Source organism: Neopsephotus bourkii, unplaced genomic scaffold, assembly GCF_033783945.1.
Source record: "Neopsephotus bourkii isolate Nb327-2 ecotype Australia unplaced genomic scaffold, CSIRO-AGI_Nbou_v1 NB_1120, whole genome shotgun sequence".
In the NCBI taxonomy this organism is placed as follows: Eukaryota; Metazoa; Chordata; class Aves; order Psittaciformes; family Psittacidae; genus Neopsephotus; species Neopsephotus bourkii.
The window spans coordinates 4,085,627-4,103,051 of NW_026901606.1; the positions used below are offsets into that span (position 1 = coordinate 4,085,627).

General features: G+C 42.9%; 1 protein-coding gene across 1 annotated transcript in view; it reads left to right on the plus strand.

Moving 5' to 3' along the window:
• The first annotated feature begins 6,607 nt into the window (after positions 1-6,607).
• The window catches only part of RAD18 (RAD18 E3 ubiquitin protein ligase), a 54,974-nt gene continuing 44,156 nt past the window's right edge, over positions 6,608-17,425 (plus strand). Inside the window, exons 1-4 of the mRNA XM_061362504.1 lie at positions 6,608-6,892; positions 7,253-7,334; positions 11,032-11,093; positions 12,492-12,562. Of these exons, the coding sequence (XP_061218488.1) occupies positions 6,833-6,892; positions 7,253-7,334; positions 11,032-11,093; positions 12,492-12,562 (275 nt within the window). The 5' untranslated portion in view covers positions 6,608-6,832. The remainder of the gene's footprint in view (positions 6,893-7,252; positions 7,335-11,031; positions 11,094-12,491; positions 12,563-17,425) is intronic.

A 17,425-nucleotide genomic window follows, 5' to 3' on the forward strand; every position in this document is an offset into this window, starting at 1 on the left:
AAATAAGTTGCAATCACAGAGTTTAACTTTCCATTCTGCCCCATTACTTCAAAGCTTAATTACACCATTTAAAGGACATTGGATCGATGGTAGGAGCAGACTGCAGCATTAGCTTACCCAGCAGAACAGCCCTTTCTCTGTCTCTGCCACGCTAAATAGCTTGTTTGGTCAATACTCCCTTTGCCAGGGTAGTTTAGGAACTGAACAATTTAATCACAGCTTGGAGGCTGTGAACATTTAGTGAAAGGCTTGTAGTTTTTGGTCTAATATATTATTTCATTACAAGTCTTCTATTAATTTCAGGGGGTGTTTCATGTATCTCTTGTCCAAAATCAGGAGGTCCACACTTGGGAAATGCCTGCAGAGCTGGAGGCCTTTCTGTATTTCATGCATTCCCTTGCCCTTTGCTGGTTGCAAGGGATGCTGTTAATGGAAAACATTCCTTTCTCTCTCCATCTTGGCCCAGCTGACTTCTCTTTGCCAAACTTCACCCACTTCACCCACCACATGGCTGACTTCCCCACACTGCTCCGTAGATCCTGATTTGGTGGCTTTGCCACTGTCTTGCTACAAACCAGTGTTCTTTCCTAGGTGAAAAGCACCACATGAGCTCATTTTCTGTTTGCTGAGGACAAAGCACCTAAAATGCATGGTAATGTACATCATCTTCTTCAGTTGCTACTTACGTATTTCTCTTTAGTGTTTTTCTGTTTTGTCTTCGCTTCCTTTAAATCAAAAAGATTCAGCAGGGTCTTTTATACCAGTGTAGGCACATTTTATTCCACATTTTTCTTCACTACATGCTGTTTTCAGCTAAAAGACTCAACAATTAAACAGCACACACGCTGGACAGCAGGGCCTCTTCTCACAGTGGTGGTGACCCAAGCACTGTCATGATGTCCCCTGCCCAAGCTGACTCATTTCACCCAAGTTCTGTTCATTGCTCTTAGGAGTGCTTAGCATTGCTGGTTGACTGACAATGTCTGGACCAAGTATTAAAACTGCATCATCTCATTGCCATGAAAAATCCTTGAAGCAGAAATCATAGAATAATAGAATAGTTAGGGTTGGAAAGGACCTTGATGTTAAATTTCTTCAGTGCTGCCTGTGTCTGAAAAGGATATGGCAGAAAACAATTCTGCATAATCTTGTTAGACTAATGCTATTATTTTTAATGAACCATTTCAGATTGTGCTTTGAAGTAAAAAGGAGGAAAAGGATAAAATTTCCTGCTTCTGATAGTTCTTTCTGTCTCAGAAAAGAGACCTTTGGCACAAGCAGTAGACATTTGCTAGGAATTAAATGCTGACAGTGAGCATCGGAATGTCCCAGTTTTCTGGCCTGTGAAAACAGAAAATGCTGTCTCTGTTGCAGGAATATTGAGAGAATAAATATGTTGATATTAGTGCAATACTTCAAATATTTATGTCCTGGTCTTGCAAGGTGTTAACATCCTGTGGTCTGCACCTGGGAAGGTCACAGAGAAATGTGTGTATCCTTTGAGAACAAGCAAAGGGAGAACCAAGCATTGCCATGCTTGTGGGTGTTTTGTTCTTACCCCATCCCAGGCCAGTCCAAATGCTGAGTACCTTGCTGTGGTTTGTGAAAAAAGAGAGAGATTTAACTCTGTAAAATAATGCCATGCTTCCAGAGTGAACTTTTCAGTGAAATAATTTATATGTCTCATTAAAACTCTTCTCTTCAGCTTCATGCCTGAAAGGTCTGTCTGCAATTTTGCCTAATAGTCAATAGGCATTCTCAAATGACAATCTGGGTAATAGTGACTATTATTAGAAGATTAAGGCAGCCAAATTGAGTACACTCTGGAGACACTTTTGGTCCTTGCTTTATGCACTTCTTTCCATATAAAACTCTTAACAGCAGACCTTTTAAGAAGCGCTGGAGTGTGCTTTGAAAGGCGGAGTCTGAAATACCACTGCAGCTCTCAGCCGGTCTTACTCTGCAAACTCCTGATTCTGATGCTGTAGTGTGGACAGATTCTCTGCAGGTACCATCAAAAATGAGAAGCTGAGCAGTGAGTTCCTCTCGTGCTTGGTTGACCCTGAGCTTGCTCCTGGGAGCTCCACTGTGGCTCCTCAGCCTGTCCTGGCCCAGAGTGAGGGATGCTGCTCCCCACCTGGGCAGGCTTCTTGGTTCAACAGGCTGCAAGGAGCATTTGATGGATGTGACTTCTTTTGCTTCTGTCATCCTGGAAGGTCTGATTTAGAGGGAAACAGACTGCCAACAGATTCCTCAAAAAGTGTTTAGTGCTATCAGTTACTATCACAATAAATGTCACAGCTAGATTACATTTGACTCAAGGCATAACACTAAGGTAGAAGCATCTTACTGGACATTGAAAAGACACCCCTCTACCTTCAGCAGTGGCTCTATTTGAAACCCCTGTGTGTGAACCTTTGTGACTTGCGAAACGACAAAGGTTGTGTGTATTGATTAAAATATGTATATAATTGTAGCTCATAATCTTGACTGCTACTTTGGGAGTACAAACAAGACAAAATATAAATTACTGCTATGTTCAGATGATATTGATTTTTAGCTTAAACTATTTATTACAAAAAGATGATGCCAGTTGATGTGCTATCTATCACGTAAGTAACCTCTGACACTAAATAGTAAGCTCACACTGTGGTGCTAAGCCTTCTCACACACTCAAGCCTTAGCCAAAGACTGTTTCACACTACGTCTTCTCTGTGTTGCTCCAGATTTTTGATTGATGCTGTGTAGTCAGTTCAGTCCAGGAAAGAATGAGTAAAGCTCTTTCTTTGGACAAGGGCTGGGTTTTAGCTACATTCTGGGCCAAACCTTGTCCTGGTTAACTTGTGTTAGTCTGATGGGCTGTTCAGGTTTTCTGCACTGGCGGATGTCAGATCTGAAATGCTGTTATTTTGGTTGGCATGGTGAATATTTAATTCAGATTGCTATTGAAAGGATTGTTTTGACATGGCCTTCGTATAGTCCCATCTCAAGAGTTAGTACTCCATGGTGAGATTTTTCTGTTCTAAAATTCTCAACATCAGACTAAATTTAGTCATGTAGAAATCAATAAATCATTGGCAACTTTAACAGAAGGGCAGAGTTAGGTCAATGTTAAATGTTTTCGAACAATCTTACTTGTGGTATTCAGGCTCTTCTCTTTGGTTGGGAATGACATGACAAGAAACTTTCCACTGCTTTAAATATTAAGGAATCTCTGAAAATACTTAGAAGCAATCAATTCAAAATGTTCCATCGTTTGGGCTTTGTTTTTATTTTTTTTAAGTACAGTATGTTCTGCAGATTTTCATCCAATTTACATGCTCATGTCCCAGAGGCTTGTTTCCATTGTGCATTTGTATTTCTGTCATAAAGTATGTCCAGTGACACGTACGTATGAGAGGCAAATCCTGGTGGAGCATCAGTTTTAAGAACAATCTACTAAGGGCAGCAGAAAATGCGCCACTTGTCAGGGCACAGAGAGAAACAACAGCTCTGTAAGCAGCACTGGAGCTGAAGCACCCTTTTTGAACAAACACTTCTTCACATTATTAAGTTGTTTGTAACCAGCTGGGAAGTATGTTAAACTCCACTTAGACATTTTCTTTGTCTCAACAGTACTTATGCAAATAAGCAGCTTTGGGAGATTTGCTTCACGTTAGGCTGCTCTACCTCCTACTAAGCTTTTCATACATTTCTTTTTCCTAACAGAACAGGGCACGTAGCTTACAGAAATGCAGGTTGGTCGGTACTGGTGTTTTAATTTAAATGAATATTTGAGGTGGTTGGGGGAAGTGTATATGTTCTCTGTTTTGGTGTTCTGTGTATAACAAGTTGTAGTGGTAGTTCAGCAAAATAAACTAGTTTAGTATTGATACAAAAATGCCAATGTGATAGCAGGAAGTATTCCTACCGAGGAAAATAACTGTCCGCACCCTGCAGGAGTCCTTGGGTTTAAATCTGCTCCCTGGGACCCGTCATGCTCAAGCAGGCTCCAGCTGAGTAGGCGGGAGCATTTTGCCTGACCAAATCCTCCTGGCAGTCCAGACTGGAGGAGTGTGAGAGGCTTTGGCTTCCCGGTGCCTCTCCCTGCAGTGGGAAAGCTGCTGCAGGACAGCCCACAGGACTGCATCCCGCGGGGAAAATGCTCCCAAATAACCGTGTCCTTGTAGTCACCAAGGCTGAGGGAGCATCCACAGCTCCTCCAGCCAGAGCTCCAACTGAGATGTCCTTTGATGCTTCTAAGCAACAACTGCCCCACTGTGGTGTGAGACCCCGGGTGATAACAACACCCACCTCCATCCGTGCCACTCCACTTCTGTCCCTGGAGGCACCGCAGGATGGATACTGCCTGTGAGACAGCGCAACCCACAGCCCTGACATTCCTCCCTCTCTACAGGCTACAGGGATAGTTTGGCCACGCTGCCCAAGAAGATGGATGTTCTCTAACTTCTGAGTCATACAGGACTCAGGTGAAAGCACAGGTTTTACAGCTTTATTTTTATATGGTGCTTTTATATTGGAAATAGTTTTAAGTTGCTGTTTATTCAGTAGCAGCCTGTGTGGATGGTGCTCAGCTATAAACTTGTTGCCCTTTGCTGTTCATCTGTCTACCAAAACAAAAAGTAAACGTTGCTGTAGTAATGAAACCCTTGTGTCCATTCCTAGGAAGGATGAGTTAATTGCCAACAAATAAGCTCATGTCAGAAAGCATGCAAACCTGGAATGGGATCTGCGGTGAGTGTGAGGAAAGAACAGGAAATTGGAAAGGAACACTAAGAGATTGATACATTGATTTTTTCACAGCTCGCAGAGAAAGCAGAAGAAATGGATTGCTTAAGGTGAAAGGAACGGTCACTTAAATGGCAATGAAATTATACTGTAAATTCTAGCACTTTTGGCAAGTGTCAGACAGTAAGCAGATCCATTCAGAGACATTATAGTGTGTAAGGCCAGCAGATACCATTATGAACATTTCTTCTGACCTACTCCATTGTGTAGGCCATGGAGTACCTTTTATGTATATATATATATATATAAGAATTATTGAGTGCCAGTTCATGGAGCTTGACTTTATTTTACCTGATTCAAAAATGAGACTCTCACAAATCAGGAATAAGACGTGGAAATTACCCTCCTACAAAGTCTCATAGGAAAAATCAGTTTTCAGATGTTTGGGACACCAGCAGCTGCAAAAAGGCTTAAAGCAAACCCGTGAAGGAAGGAAGGAAGGAAGCAAAGAGACGCATTACTGCTCTGCAGATAAACATATAAAACAGTTAAATATGCATTGTGTGTGTTTGTGTGCAGAAACCTCCGCTACGACACATGTAATCAACAGGAATATTCATGACAGTGTGGAATATATCAGTGTATTGCAGCAGAGCACCGCAAAGGGACTGCCGTTGTTCCCCCTTGGCAGACACCGTGTGTGATGGGGACAGTGTGAGCACTGGTGGCACAGTCTTGGTGCCAGCCTTGGTAAACAGCTTCTGACATTTGAACTGCACCGAGATAGGCAACCTGTTTTGCAATTTTATCCTACACACTCTGGCAATGTGCTAAGTTTCCCCAACTCTCAGGCAATTATTAAACCTTCTGAAAGCCCATTGGCAGTACTCAGCCACAGTCATTGTTATCTGCTATTTTTATGTTTTTCATCCATAAGGCCATGTATTTTTAACATCGGTTTTGTGATATCCCCTCTGCTGAATTCAAAGAGCCTGGCCAGCCCCAGGGCAGAGGTGACAGTAATGATTCTCATTTCCATGGCAACCCAGCACAGCCCTGTACACATCTACTGAGAAGGTCGTTCCCATAGCAAAGGGCTGACATACACCTGTACGGAGAAGCATATGCAAGACATCAGGACTGATGGTGAGGTGGTGGAGTAGGTTAATTGCAGAAGGGAAGTGAGATAGGGGACTGTTCACACCTCATTGACACAGTGCCTTGGATGGTTTTTAAATTAACATCTCCTGGAGAATATTGGTGAAAACAGTCCTGTCTAGCTCATGGGATCACTCCCTGACACATCTCATTTGTCACCTGAGTAAACAACTTATCACTGTGCCAGAGAACTGTGTTGCATCCACAAGCCGTCCCTGGGAGTTCAAGGAACAGGATGAATGGCTAGAAATCAGTGCCACCAGTTTAGCTCCTTTGGGGATGTTCTAACTTCCACACATGCATTTAAAAAGGGAAAGTATTAACAATGCCCAGTAGATGATGCATTTGGAGCTGAAAAATTACTTCAGTTATGAACCGCTGGCACAGGGTGCCCAGAGAATCTGTGGCTGTCCCATCCCTGGCAGTGTTCAAGGGCGGGTTGGAGAGAGCTTGGAGCAAGCTGCTCTAGTGGAAGGTGTCCCTGCCCATGGCAGGGGGGTTGGAACTGGATGCCTTTAAGGTCCCTTCCAACCCAAACCAGTCTGGGATTCTATGGTTCTTAAAGTTTTAAGTGGGTATTTAGTCACAAGTCATTATCAAATGGGATGTATTCTAGCTGTGACACGGGAAGCTCTAAGACGCTACTCAAGCCTTTGGTACTGAGCTCCAGGGCTGCGGGCGGACACCTACCCTCTGTGCCGTTTACCGGGGGCAGAGGATGGTGCGGGCTTCGCGGCGGCCCAGCGAGGTCAGCCCGTGCCCTTGGCGTGGTCCCGGCCTCAGCAGCCCCGGCCCCGGCTCCCGGACTACAGCTCCCGGCAGCCCCAGCGCGCCGGAAGCGCGGCCGTTAACGGATCGCCGGGCTCGGCGCGGGGGATTTGGACTCGCGGCCGGCGGGGTCGGGGAAAGTGGGAGGCCGGGGTAGGTTGGGGCCGGGCCGGCCGCCATGGCCCTGCCAATTCCCGTGCCCGAGCCGCTGTGGCCGGCGAGCCTGTCTTCGCTGAAGGTGCGTGAGGAGCGGCGGGGCTTGCTGCGGGCACGGCGGGAGGGAGGACGGGTAGGAGAGATGGCGGCCGGGGTGTCAGCGAGACGGCGGGTACGCGGGGCGGAGGAGGCCGGGCCGGGCCCTCCGTGTCTCTCCCCGGCGGCGGGGTGAAGGCTCTGGCCGCTCCTCTCCTCCGGGCCCCGTCGGGCCGTCAGCGGGCCCGATCGGAGCGCGGCCCCGCCGCAGCGCTGCCTGCCGCCACTCCTGTCCGTGAGCCGCCCTAACGGCCGGTGAGGGCGGTTTGCGCTGTCCTCGGTGTGAGGGCGGGCAGCGAAACACTGCCTGGTGCGAGCCCTTCGGTGACCTGCTCTTCCTTTGCAGGCAGTGGATAACTTGCTGCGGTGTGGGATATGCTTCGATTACTTGAGCATAGCCATGATCATCCCACAGTGTTCACACAACTGTAAGTACAGTGTGAAGAACACCGTTACTTATTGCACTGGAAGGGCTGTAAGTTTCTTGCTCTTGCAGGACTCACTCTATCCTACTGCCTCCTGTACTGACTTCAGGAGTACTACGTCCATAGAAGTCATCACACAACTGCTGCCTCTTTTCCACTGTAAATCTGTGCCTCCTGTCCTTGATTAATGTATGGAATGACAGTTAATACATCACTATTGACTTGATGGTTGCAGTTTAAATTTACTTGAGTTTTATAAAACATTGCACAGAAACAGCAGTTCTAGTAAAAATTGCATGAGGAGGAGCCAAGGTAATTGTGGCAAGTCAATCCAGGGGTGGTGGGGTCATTCCTCCCTTTATCCTGTGACTTTATGGAGTTTTGAATCAATGTATTTCATATAAATGCACATTGCCTTATGTTCCAGGGAGTGTGTCTTGGCCCTGTGATTCCAGGTGAGCCTAACTTGCCATTCACTTAACAGATTAAGGCAGTCAGGTAGGGCTGAAGAAGGTGTATTCAAAGAAATTTTGAGGGAATGGTTTTGTCTTCACACATCTTTGCCATGAAACCCAAGACTGGAGAGCAACCGTCTGGACCCTGTGGGCCAGCAAAATCCTCTTGCACCTTAGCCAAGTGACAGAAAACTATTGAAAAATGTCTCAAAAAGAGTTTTCTCCTTTAGAATTTCAGAGACAAGTCATCATTTGACCATTTATTGTTTACTGGTGTGTAGAGCAGATTACCCATCCTTTATAAAACATGTAGCTCTTCTTGTGGCTTAGCCAGCACGGACATTTGCCACTAAGTGAAAGCTATAAAGCAGGCAGCAGTCTTTCCTTGTGCAGTTTCAGTCTTCTGACAGCACACTTGTCGTCTGGATTAATGCTCTTAAATGCCACTTATTCCTACAATTCTTCATTTAAATATCTTTCATAACATCTTGAGGGTGGAACAAAATGCGAAGCTGTATGGCAGACAGCATTAAGTGTTATGACCAAAATTTTCCATGCTGCTCTGTCTGCCTCAGGCTGATAACTGCTGGAATGTGGTAGCAAAGCAGTTTTCTGCAAGCCAGATTAGGGGGAAGTTCATTGCCTTTTCTCATGTTAAAATAAATGTTATAATTGTTTTGTTCAGAAACTATAGCACTTCCTCTTCCTTACATGAAGGAGGGCATTGTAGTTGGGCAATGAAATTTAGTTTAGCTTGGCAAAACTATCACGTTGAAAACAGCATATCTCTGGTGGGGAGCACTGATAATTCTCCACAGTAGCTGGTGTTAGAGCCTGCCTATGACACAGCTGAGTTCAGAAGGCCTTGACTTTGAAAAGACACATTTAATTCCACCCTGAAAATTGCAGAAAGGCCTAAATTTTCCATGATAAATCAAGATTTCTTGAAGTATTTTCTACTCTATTGTCTCTGTGTAATCTCTTCTATCCACTGACATTGTACAGTTGGAGCAAAAAGCCCTCTACCATTAATGAGTAATTATTTGTCAATAGATAAAAATGAAATACATTTGCTTACAAAATCTTTTTGTGTTTCTCTTAATGGTTTCATCACCAGGCACATCTATAATTTGTTTGTACCTATAACCACTTGGAATTCCTCCTCTGCTCATTCAGGTGGCAGGGATCGTTCAGTAGGTCTCTTAATGGTGGTTGTTTAACTTTCACAGTGCTTTGGATTGTATCTTTAGTGGCAGAATAGGTGTGCCATTCATATTTCTTTCACACATAAAAAGCACCTGAAGATAAATGTCTTCTTTAATATGGACATCTCCTCAGGGAAGAATGAATTGTGACCCTGAGATTTCTTGTATTTTCAGTCTGGGAGGACAAGCTTGGTCGGCTCATGCTGAGATGATGCAGGAGGTTATTTCTGCCTGGCTGCTTCTTGTGGGCATCACTGCTGGCGTGGGGATGTGGAAGTGTGTTCCTCCCCTGCAGAGCCCAGGCAGCTGGAACCAGCCAGGGGCTGGTGGCTGGCGGTGGTTGAGCTCTGCATTCTGTTGTCTCTGCCATCAGGGCACTGCCCTGCAGCAAGGGATGGAGCTGGGGCTGTGAGCAGGCCACCAACCCCAGTGAATGTGCTGAAGCTGGGGCCTTTATCCCAGCACAGCTCTGAGCGAGTGCAGCCCTGACCTGGGGCCAGTGTAGCTTGGCAGGCTGTCAGGGGAACCTGGATGTGTTTGACTTGCTTGTAGAGAAGTGGCTATAGCTGCTGGAGTGAGCTCCTTTTGTCACCCATGATTTTCCTTTCTTTAAATCTATTGAAATTACTACTGTGCTTCCAGCTAAGCAGGTTTCAGAACTGCTTGCTCACTTAAAAAAAACACCTATGGTATTCAGTGCGTGGTTTATAAATTGTGGCATTACTGACTTTTCTTGTGCTGAGCTTGTTTTATTCCTTTCTTCTCACAAGCTTGTTACTTCCAGTTTAAACTCCACAGACATTGTAACTTCCTGGAAGCAGCTTGCATAATTCCATTCTGTCATTGAGACCCAGTGATGCTCAGCTTAAATTGGTACTTTGGGATTCTCTTTATGTACTGAAACATGGTGCTGTGGCTGAGTCTTGTGACTAGTTTGGTAGATGCAGGCTTAGAGGTGGGTTTGGTCTGTTGGAGCAGATGAAAATGAACTTTGTGGCGCCATTTAATTTTCAGTGTATGTGCCACCTACAGTAGACAGAGACCTGTATTGTTACCCAAGGAATGGCAGGCTAAATCCTGTGCCATGGTGGGGCCATTCCTCCCCTAGGAAGAGGAGGAGAAAAGGGACAGGGAGCAGAGAATTGTGAATCTGTAGTCTTCTTTGCATGGGCCTAGAGCCAGCCCTAAGCACAACATTAAGGCTAAGAGCTTATGTGATTTATTATCCTCAAATGTGCTTCAGCTGCCCTTGGCTATGAGCAGCGATGGTTGCAAACAGAGGTCAGTCCCACTGCTTACCCAAGGTGACTGGGTGTCAGATGCTGGCAGGCAAATTTGTAATTTGATTCATCTTCATACAAGTAAAGCTTTCTCTTTTTTTAATGGATCTCTCCCTCCATATCACATCTTATATGTAATGTAATTTTTGAGTAGTTAGATGGATTTGTGGTTTTAAGTGTCAAATTGGTGCATTTATGCTCCTGTTGTTTCTCTCACTCCTTCATAGAAGGGTTTTGAACTGTATCTGCTTAGGTAGCTGTTGCTAAGTGTGTTAGTGCTAAGGCTCTGTCCAGTAATGATATAGTAAATGAATGTCTGTTTTGCTAGAGTGTGATGAGACTTTTTATATCTTGAAGTGGTATGAAAGCTTACGGATAAGTAGAGAAAGTAGATTAATTGCAAGAATTTACTGTGACAAAATGAAGATTATGGCATAATTCACCAGAGTCTATTGAAGCATCATGTGATGATAATCCAACTGCTGTTCCAGGGAAACAGTTAAGTGTTAAAGACATGAAAGTAAACATCTGCTATTGACAGAGAGACTGAGATTAAATGTGGAAAGATCCTTGCATAAAATACAGATTGGCTTTTGTTTGCTGCAGTCTTAATTTGATGGAAAAATGGTGTGTTTTCAGTATTGGTGTGTTGCAGTATAGTTTGCATATGTTGTACAGAAAAGAAAATCTACTACTACGGATGTTGAACCGAACATTTGGAAGAATGCCTCTTAATAAATTTCGTATTTCCTTTTTCCAGATTGTTCCCTTTGTATACGCAAGTTTCTGTCCTACAAACCTCAGTGCCCAACATGCTGTGTGGTGAGTGTTTGGTTGTCTTTTCCTCTGCTTGTTTTCTGTTTATTTCTTGGTGAATTTCAGGAGCTTTTTCCTTTGAACTGTGCTAAATAATTCTGGTTGTATATTCTTAGCTTTTCTTTTGGTGAGCAGCCCTTTGGGCAAAGTGCACTTGCAACTGGAATTCTCCTGTTTCAGCTACTCTTACGTCAGCATAGGCAGAAGTAGATGGAGCATCAAACCTTGGTTTTGGCTCAGAGCTGTGTACACAGTCTGTCACAAAACATTTAACATTGCTTCCTAGTATTAAAATACATCACTGTTTAAAACATGAGTGCTGAAATTTAAGCAGTTAAATTTTCCATGGCCTTACTTCATCTTTCCAGGAGTTTTTGGAAGTGCCCACAGACCAACCTAGTCCTAAAACTCACGGACTGTACTGTGTAGCCTTTCTGGGGATGAGAGGGCTGTGTTACCCACCAGGGAGAGGTGTTTGCCAAGAGAGTTGGGTTAAATGTGGAAAGCAGTAGAGGCAGGTTCATTCTCCTCTACAGGTTGGTTATTATTGCAATCAGACTTGGAGGCCCGGTTTTGATTAAAGAAAAGAGAATGCAGTTTATTCTAGGCCTTAATCTAACTTTTCATCTTAAACCAGTTGGGCTTTATTGAACTTCTAAAAATGGTAGGCTACCTAAAACTAATGAATAGCGCTTCAGGAATATTGGCAAAATATAAGTAATTTTCTTCTGTGTTTCTAAAGAATGAACCAGGCTAGATTTTTCAAGACTGGAACGCAGATCTGTTTGTAGCTTTGCCAGTTTCCAAACATTCAAACAAGTGCAGAGGGCATTTTACTGCTGCCTTCTTAAAAATCACAGGTATTGGTATGAGAAAGACTCATAAAAGCTTTGAAACAAAGGGAGCAGAGAGATAAAAATCAGAAATTGTATAAAATGGATTAATTGAAGGCCCAAACCCATCTCATAATTCGTATTTTCATTCAATAATCAGAAGATTAACATTTCCCTTCATCTGTTTTCAGGCCTCATTGATTAAGGTGCTTATCACATTCATGGGATCCTTGGTTTGGTATTCAACACTATTAGGCTGGGCCATGATAAAGAACTGTCGGAGACTGGGTGCACTGGATTTTGTTTTCTTTAGCTTTATGCTTCATTTGAATCTATTATCTATCATTTCCCAGACTTGCAGTTCTCAGGCAGTTATTTTAGGTATTTTTCAGGAAAAATGTTTATTCTTTATGCATATTCATTCACACAGCAGTTCAGCAGAGATAGTTGAGGCATTGATCTGAGAAACAGACTATTGATCACCTGAACATTTTCTGGGTACTTGTTATTTTCACTGCATCTGAAGGCTTGTTTGTTATTTTTCTGCCCCTTTTCTTTCTCTTTTTAACAGGCAGTCTCAGAATCTGACCTGAAAAATAACCGGGTATTGGATGAACTAGTAAAGAGCTTTAATTCTGCAAGGTAATCTGTAATTTTATGTATTCTCCCTCTGGTTTGGCAGCGGGATAGGTGTGACTTGCTTTGTGTGGCCAGGCTCGGAGTCCTTGTACAGGAGCAGAGCGAGGAGCAGTGGGAGAATTGAGTGAAAAAATTGTGGTGTCATAGAACTGATGTCAAATGTTTGTCCTTTTGGAAAAATCCCACAGTTTTCTGACTTGAGGTTACTGTCCACTCAGGTGATGTGTGGGAGTTGTGTGAGCTCATTTTGATTTTACTTCCAGTTAGCTGCTATGTAAAGTTGCAGTCTCCCACACGTAAGAAGTTGAGCAGATGTGTCAGGATTCTACAAAGGTCCGTCTTATGTGTGTAGGGGGACTTGTGAACAGAAAGATTTTGTCCAGTGATAATGGTCAAGTTGCAAGAGAAGCCTCTTGGTGAATTCCCAACTAGATCAGAAAACTGTAGGTATTGAGTGAGCTTTACTGGAGAAGAGAAATAATATGGAGTGTTGTGCTTTCACCTGCATTTCTTACCTACCTTTCTCTGAGTTTTTAATTAGTCTTTGATCTCCTCATCCCTTTCAAACAGATAAGAATGACTTGGTAAACACTACAGTAAATATATGGGATTTCTTCTGTTATATTTGTTTGCTCTTGATTAGAAGCAGCTCAGTGATTTGCTGGGTATTTTGTAAGTATTCCTACATCTGTAGGAGAGAAATACACTCTCAGGTTTTTCACTGAAATGAACTTGGAGCTTGAAGTCAATACGATTCTTGCCTTCATATGTGATAGGAAGTGTAGTTCAGTTTATGGCTTTGTTTCTTGAGAGAGTGTCTGTCATGAAGATCTAATCTTCTGTATGATCACTGTTAGATTGAATTGATTTTATTTGATGAATTTAAATTCTATAGTTCCATTATTTTAGCTTGAACTCTATCTTTGGTGTTTCCTAGTGATAAATGGATTACTATTATTTATATTTTTTTTTGGTAGTGTCTAATTTTGTAGGGAACAAGTAGTGCTGACTTGGATGCATTATGATATTGAATCTTAAACGACTGCTTTAATGGATCAGTATAAATCTTACCAGTCAGCGTAGTTTAATAACCCTTTCTTTTGTGACTTGGAGTTCAATCGATTTCTCAACATAGAGTTAGATCAGTCAGACACAAACCGTAGTGTCCTGTGCCAGCTGGGGTAGATGACAGTCAGTGCAATGTTCTTTCTAGATCTCGGTAAGAAAGGCCCAACAAGAGATGGCTTACTAAGAGAACTGCTTTAATGAGACAGACTCATAAGGGGATTATAGATAGCGAGTAAATCTCATGTTGCTTCAGATGCTGTGCAACCTATGTTTGTGCCTCTCTCAGCTCACGATTGGATTTACTCTGCAAGTGGTCTTAAGTTTGAGGGGAATGCTGCTTGCCTGGAGAGGGTTATGTGATATAAGTATCATTAAATCATAAGAGCATTGTTAGTATCTGCCCTGGTCATGGTGGTAGAGCTCAAATATTCGGTCTCCTCCTCTCCTTCCCCATCTGCTTTCTTTCCTTTTGGCCTTTCCCAAAACAAATCCAGAGTCTAGAGATTGACTTTTTTGAAACATGCTAAGCTCTTCAAGTCCATCCTGACTTGACTTTGAGCCTCAGGTATTTTAGCATTTATAAAAATTAGTCTGTAAATCTTTTCAGTACTTCCCAAAATGCAAACACGCTTAAGTCAGGCCTATAGGGAAAGAAAATGTTAATGTTGGTAGTACTCAACAAAGTAAAAGCTGTGTTCTAAGATCAGCGTGTGCATGGAATGGAAATCATTCTAAACAGACCTGAGTATTGATCCTGCTTATACTTCAGCTCCATGTTTAGCTCATGCACAAGTGTTTGCAGAATTTGTGATCATCTCTGCTTGGTGTTGTCTTGGAGTCCTGCTTCCTCCCTGTACAAGCGGTGGACTCTGATGTTTCCCAGTAAAAGTGAAGATGTGTTGTTCGTTATGACCCATTAATATTATATTCTGTGTGGAAGGGTAGAGGAGCAGTCCTGAACAGGATTTAATAGGCTTGAATTCACATTGTCCTGCCCTTGTGTTTGGGTACACGCAAAGATGCTGAGCAGTGAAGGAGTTAAGGGAGTTCATCGCTTTGATCGATTATTACCACAGGATGCTGTCAGGGTGAGAGCAACCTTTGCTCAGCGTTCTCTCTGCTGCTTGTGCTGCGCTTTGCAGGCGTCATTCATCACTCTGACCAGGTCAGGAGAACAAGACAGGGAGTACTATTTGTGCCATCTTTCCTTTATGCAGAGTTTCAATGAAGCCAGTGTCTTCAAAAATAATAAATGTAAAGTTTTGGGGTTGTTTTGAAATTAATTGTCCTCTAAGGAAGAGATCATTTTGTTTAAAAACTGTCAGTTTCTGCATCACCTAGTTAGAAAATCTATCAAGAGCAGTTAAGAGTTACACTTGCATAAGTAGAAAAGCAGTCCTTGCTGAAAATGATTTGGACTTTTTTTTCATACATAGGGAAGAAAAATATGTTTTACCTTCATGTTTGTTATCTTGGTTTCCTAATCAGGATTACTTGACTGACTATGAGTCAGAGGAATAAACACATCTACTCTTAACACATCTACTGTGAACACTTGAGAGCAGGTACTGTCATTTCTATATACTAATTAAACTTCCAGGAGTGCAGGAGGAGTTTCAAGGAAAGACATTATCTTTCAGTACAGCTAGGACTGTCCTGTGTGAGCTGTTCCTGGGAAGATTCACAACTTCATCTCTTCCCTGGAATTCATTTATGTGGAAGTATTAGATTCTTGCCTACTTTCTCTGCTTCATAGCAGCTTGGCAAAGGAGAAGTAAACAGACTGTAAAATGGAAACCTGAATTGTGATGTGGAAGGACACAGATTTTTTTATGGGTCTTGCAGATATGAAGTTTCTCAAGATGGCTGTACTGTTACTAAAGCATGCCTAGCACAGAGGATGCTGTATACAGCATAGTAAGATAACCATCCATTTTTAGTTGAACTAAAAGAAGTGTAACTCCCTGTCCTAACCCAAACTGGTGGTTAAAGAGTGTGGGTCTCAGAGGAGGATATGGGTAGTGGTTGTAACACTGTGTTAGGACTTACTAACATCCAGTTGATGCATCTTTCAGCCTTTAAAGGGTGCTGCTCCTGCTCTTAAGTGGAGGTTTGTCACCTGCGATGCATTTACTGCTTTTGTGCCAGGAAGGTAAAACTGTATCCGTTAAAACCTTTCAGAACTGATAGTAGCAGTAGCCTGTTAAATTCCTGAGTATAACAGGTAGTGTTGAAAACTGCGTGCAAAACAGAGAGCTTTGAAAATTGTGTTGTCCTGTGATTAACTGGTAGAATCAATTTCCAGGTGAGCTGGACAGCCTGCTGAGGGTAGAGGTTAGGATTCTTTAACAAGTGCATGCTTTTTCTTCACTGCTATCTGTCTCTGAATGAGGGATGTCTCCCAGTCTAGTCACACTTGTCCCAGTTCCTCCAATGACAACTGTCAGAATCTCTGTGGATAATGAGCAGTTTGAGTAACTCACTCTGATGGCAATGGAGTGGAGTGGCAGTTGATAAGGGTATTGTCAGAGCATTTGGCGGCATGAGGGGTGCCTGTAGTCCTCTGGCTCTTCCATTCCTGGGCCATGGGGTGCTTGGGTGTGGGGTGCCAGTCTGGGGAGACCACTAGATGTCATTGCACAGCCAGTGAAGCTCTTAAGTGGGTCCAAAATACCACATTCTGGGAAAAGCCAGTCTGGAACTTTCTTCTTTTTTGAATTTAGTACTAGCATTTTATGCATTTTCCCACCAAAAAAGAAAAAAGGCGTACAGAGATTTCATGTGTGTTTTGGCAAACAAGTTTTCATATTCTTGTCCTAGTGTTCTTTCCATTGATTCTGTGCCAAGATCAGATCCTTTCAGGAAGTCTATTCCTAAGTCTTTGTTCTTCAATACGAAGAAAAACTCTGTATGATTATTTGCAGACCAATGATGCAATTAAAGCAACTTTTATTGTCAATTTATTGTTAGGATAAATTTGGGGTTTTATATTGCGTGTCCAGTTTCTCTGTTTTATACCAGATCATTGAGACAACTGTTACTACAGAATCTGTTCGGAAGATTTCTCTGTTCTGGCTGGCTTCATGCGAATGTTAACAACTTATATTTGAAGTGAGATGGTGCTCCTTTGGGTAGTCCATCCTGTCAGCTCTGGAGCACCTCTTCTGAGATCAGAAGTCTATCCTTTTGTATAGGACACACTGTAAAAATGCCAAGCTTTGCACTCAGCCTTTTGCTCTGTGTCTGCTGCCTGCTTCTACTGGCCTCCCTCCAGCCCTTGGAGTTGCTCAGCTGCCCCTTGCTTGGGTTTGCAGTCCGCTTGGGTCCAGACTCACCTCCAAGCATGTGTACTGGGCTGGTAGCCTTCCTGAGGGACATACCAGACTACTAAAGTCTCTGCATTGGAGAATTCAAGGGACTATAAGCTGTACTGTTGTGATACTTCTTGAGAAAGAGATGTCGAGAAGAAGATACATAGAATCAGTTTGAAGTCTGGTGAAAAGATAAACTGATGTGAAGTTTGAATTTTAGGAGTGTTGTCAGCTAGTGGGAACGCACTGGGAAATACATTTTGGCTAGTGAATGCATGTTGTGGAAAAATAAACTGACTTAATTGGTAGTTACAAATAGAGTGTGTTACTTTGACAAGAGGAGGAGCTCTCAAAAACAATGGAAATACACTGAAAAGATGAAGATGATCAGTTGTATTCTCTAGATAAGACGGTGAATATAGGCAATGGGCTAGTTCAGTTATTTTTGCCTTTTGGGGCTGTGTTCTTTGTTTTTAATGGGAAAACT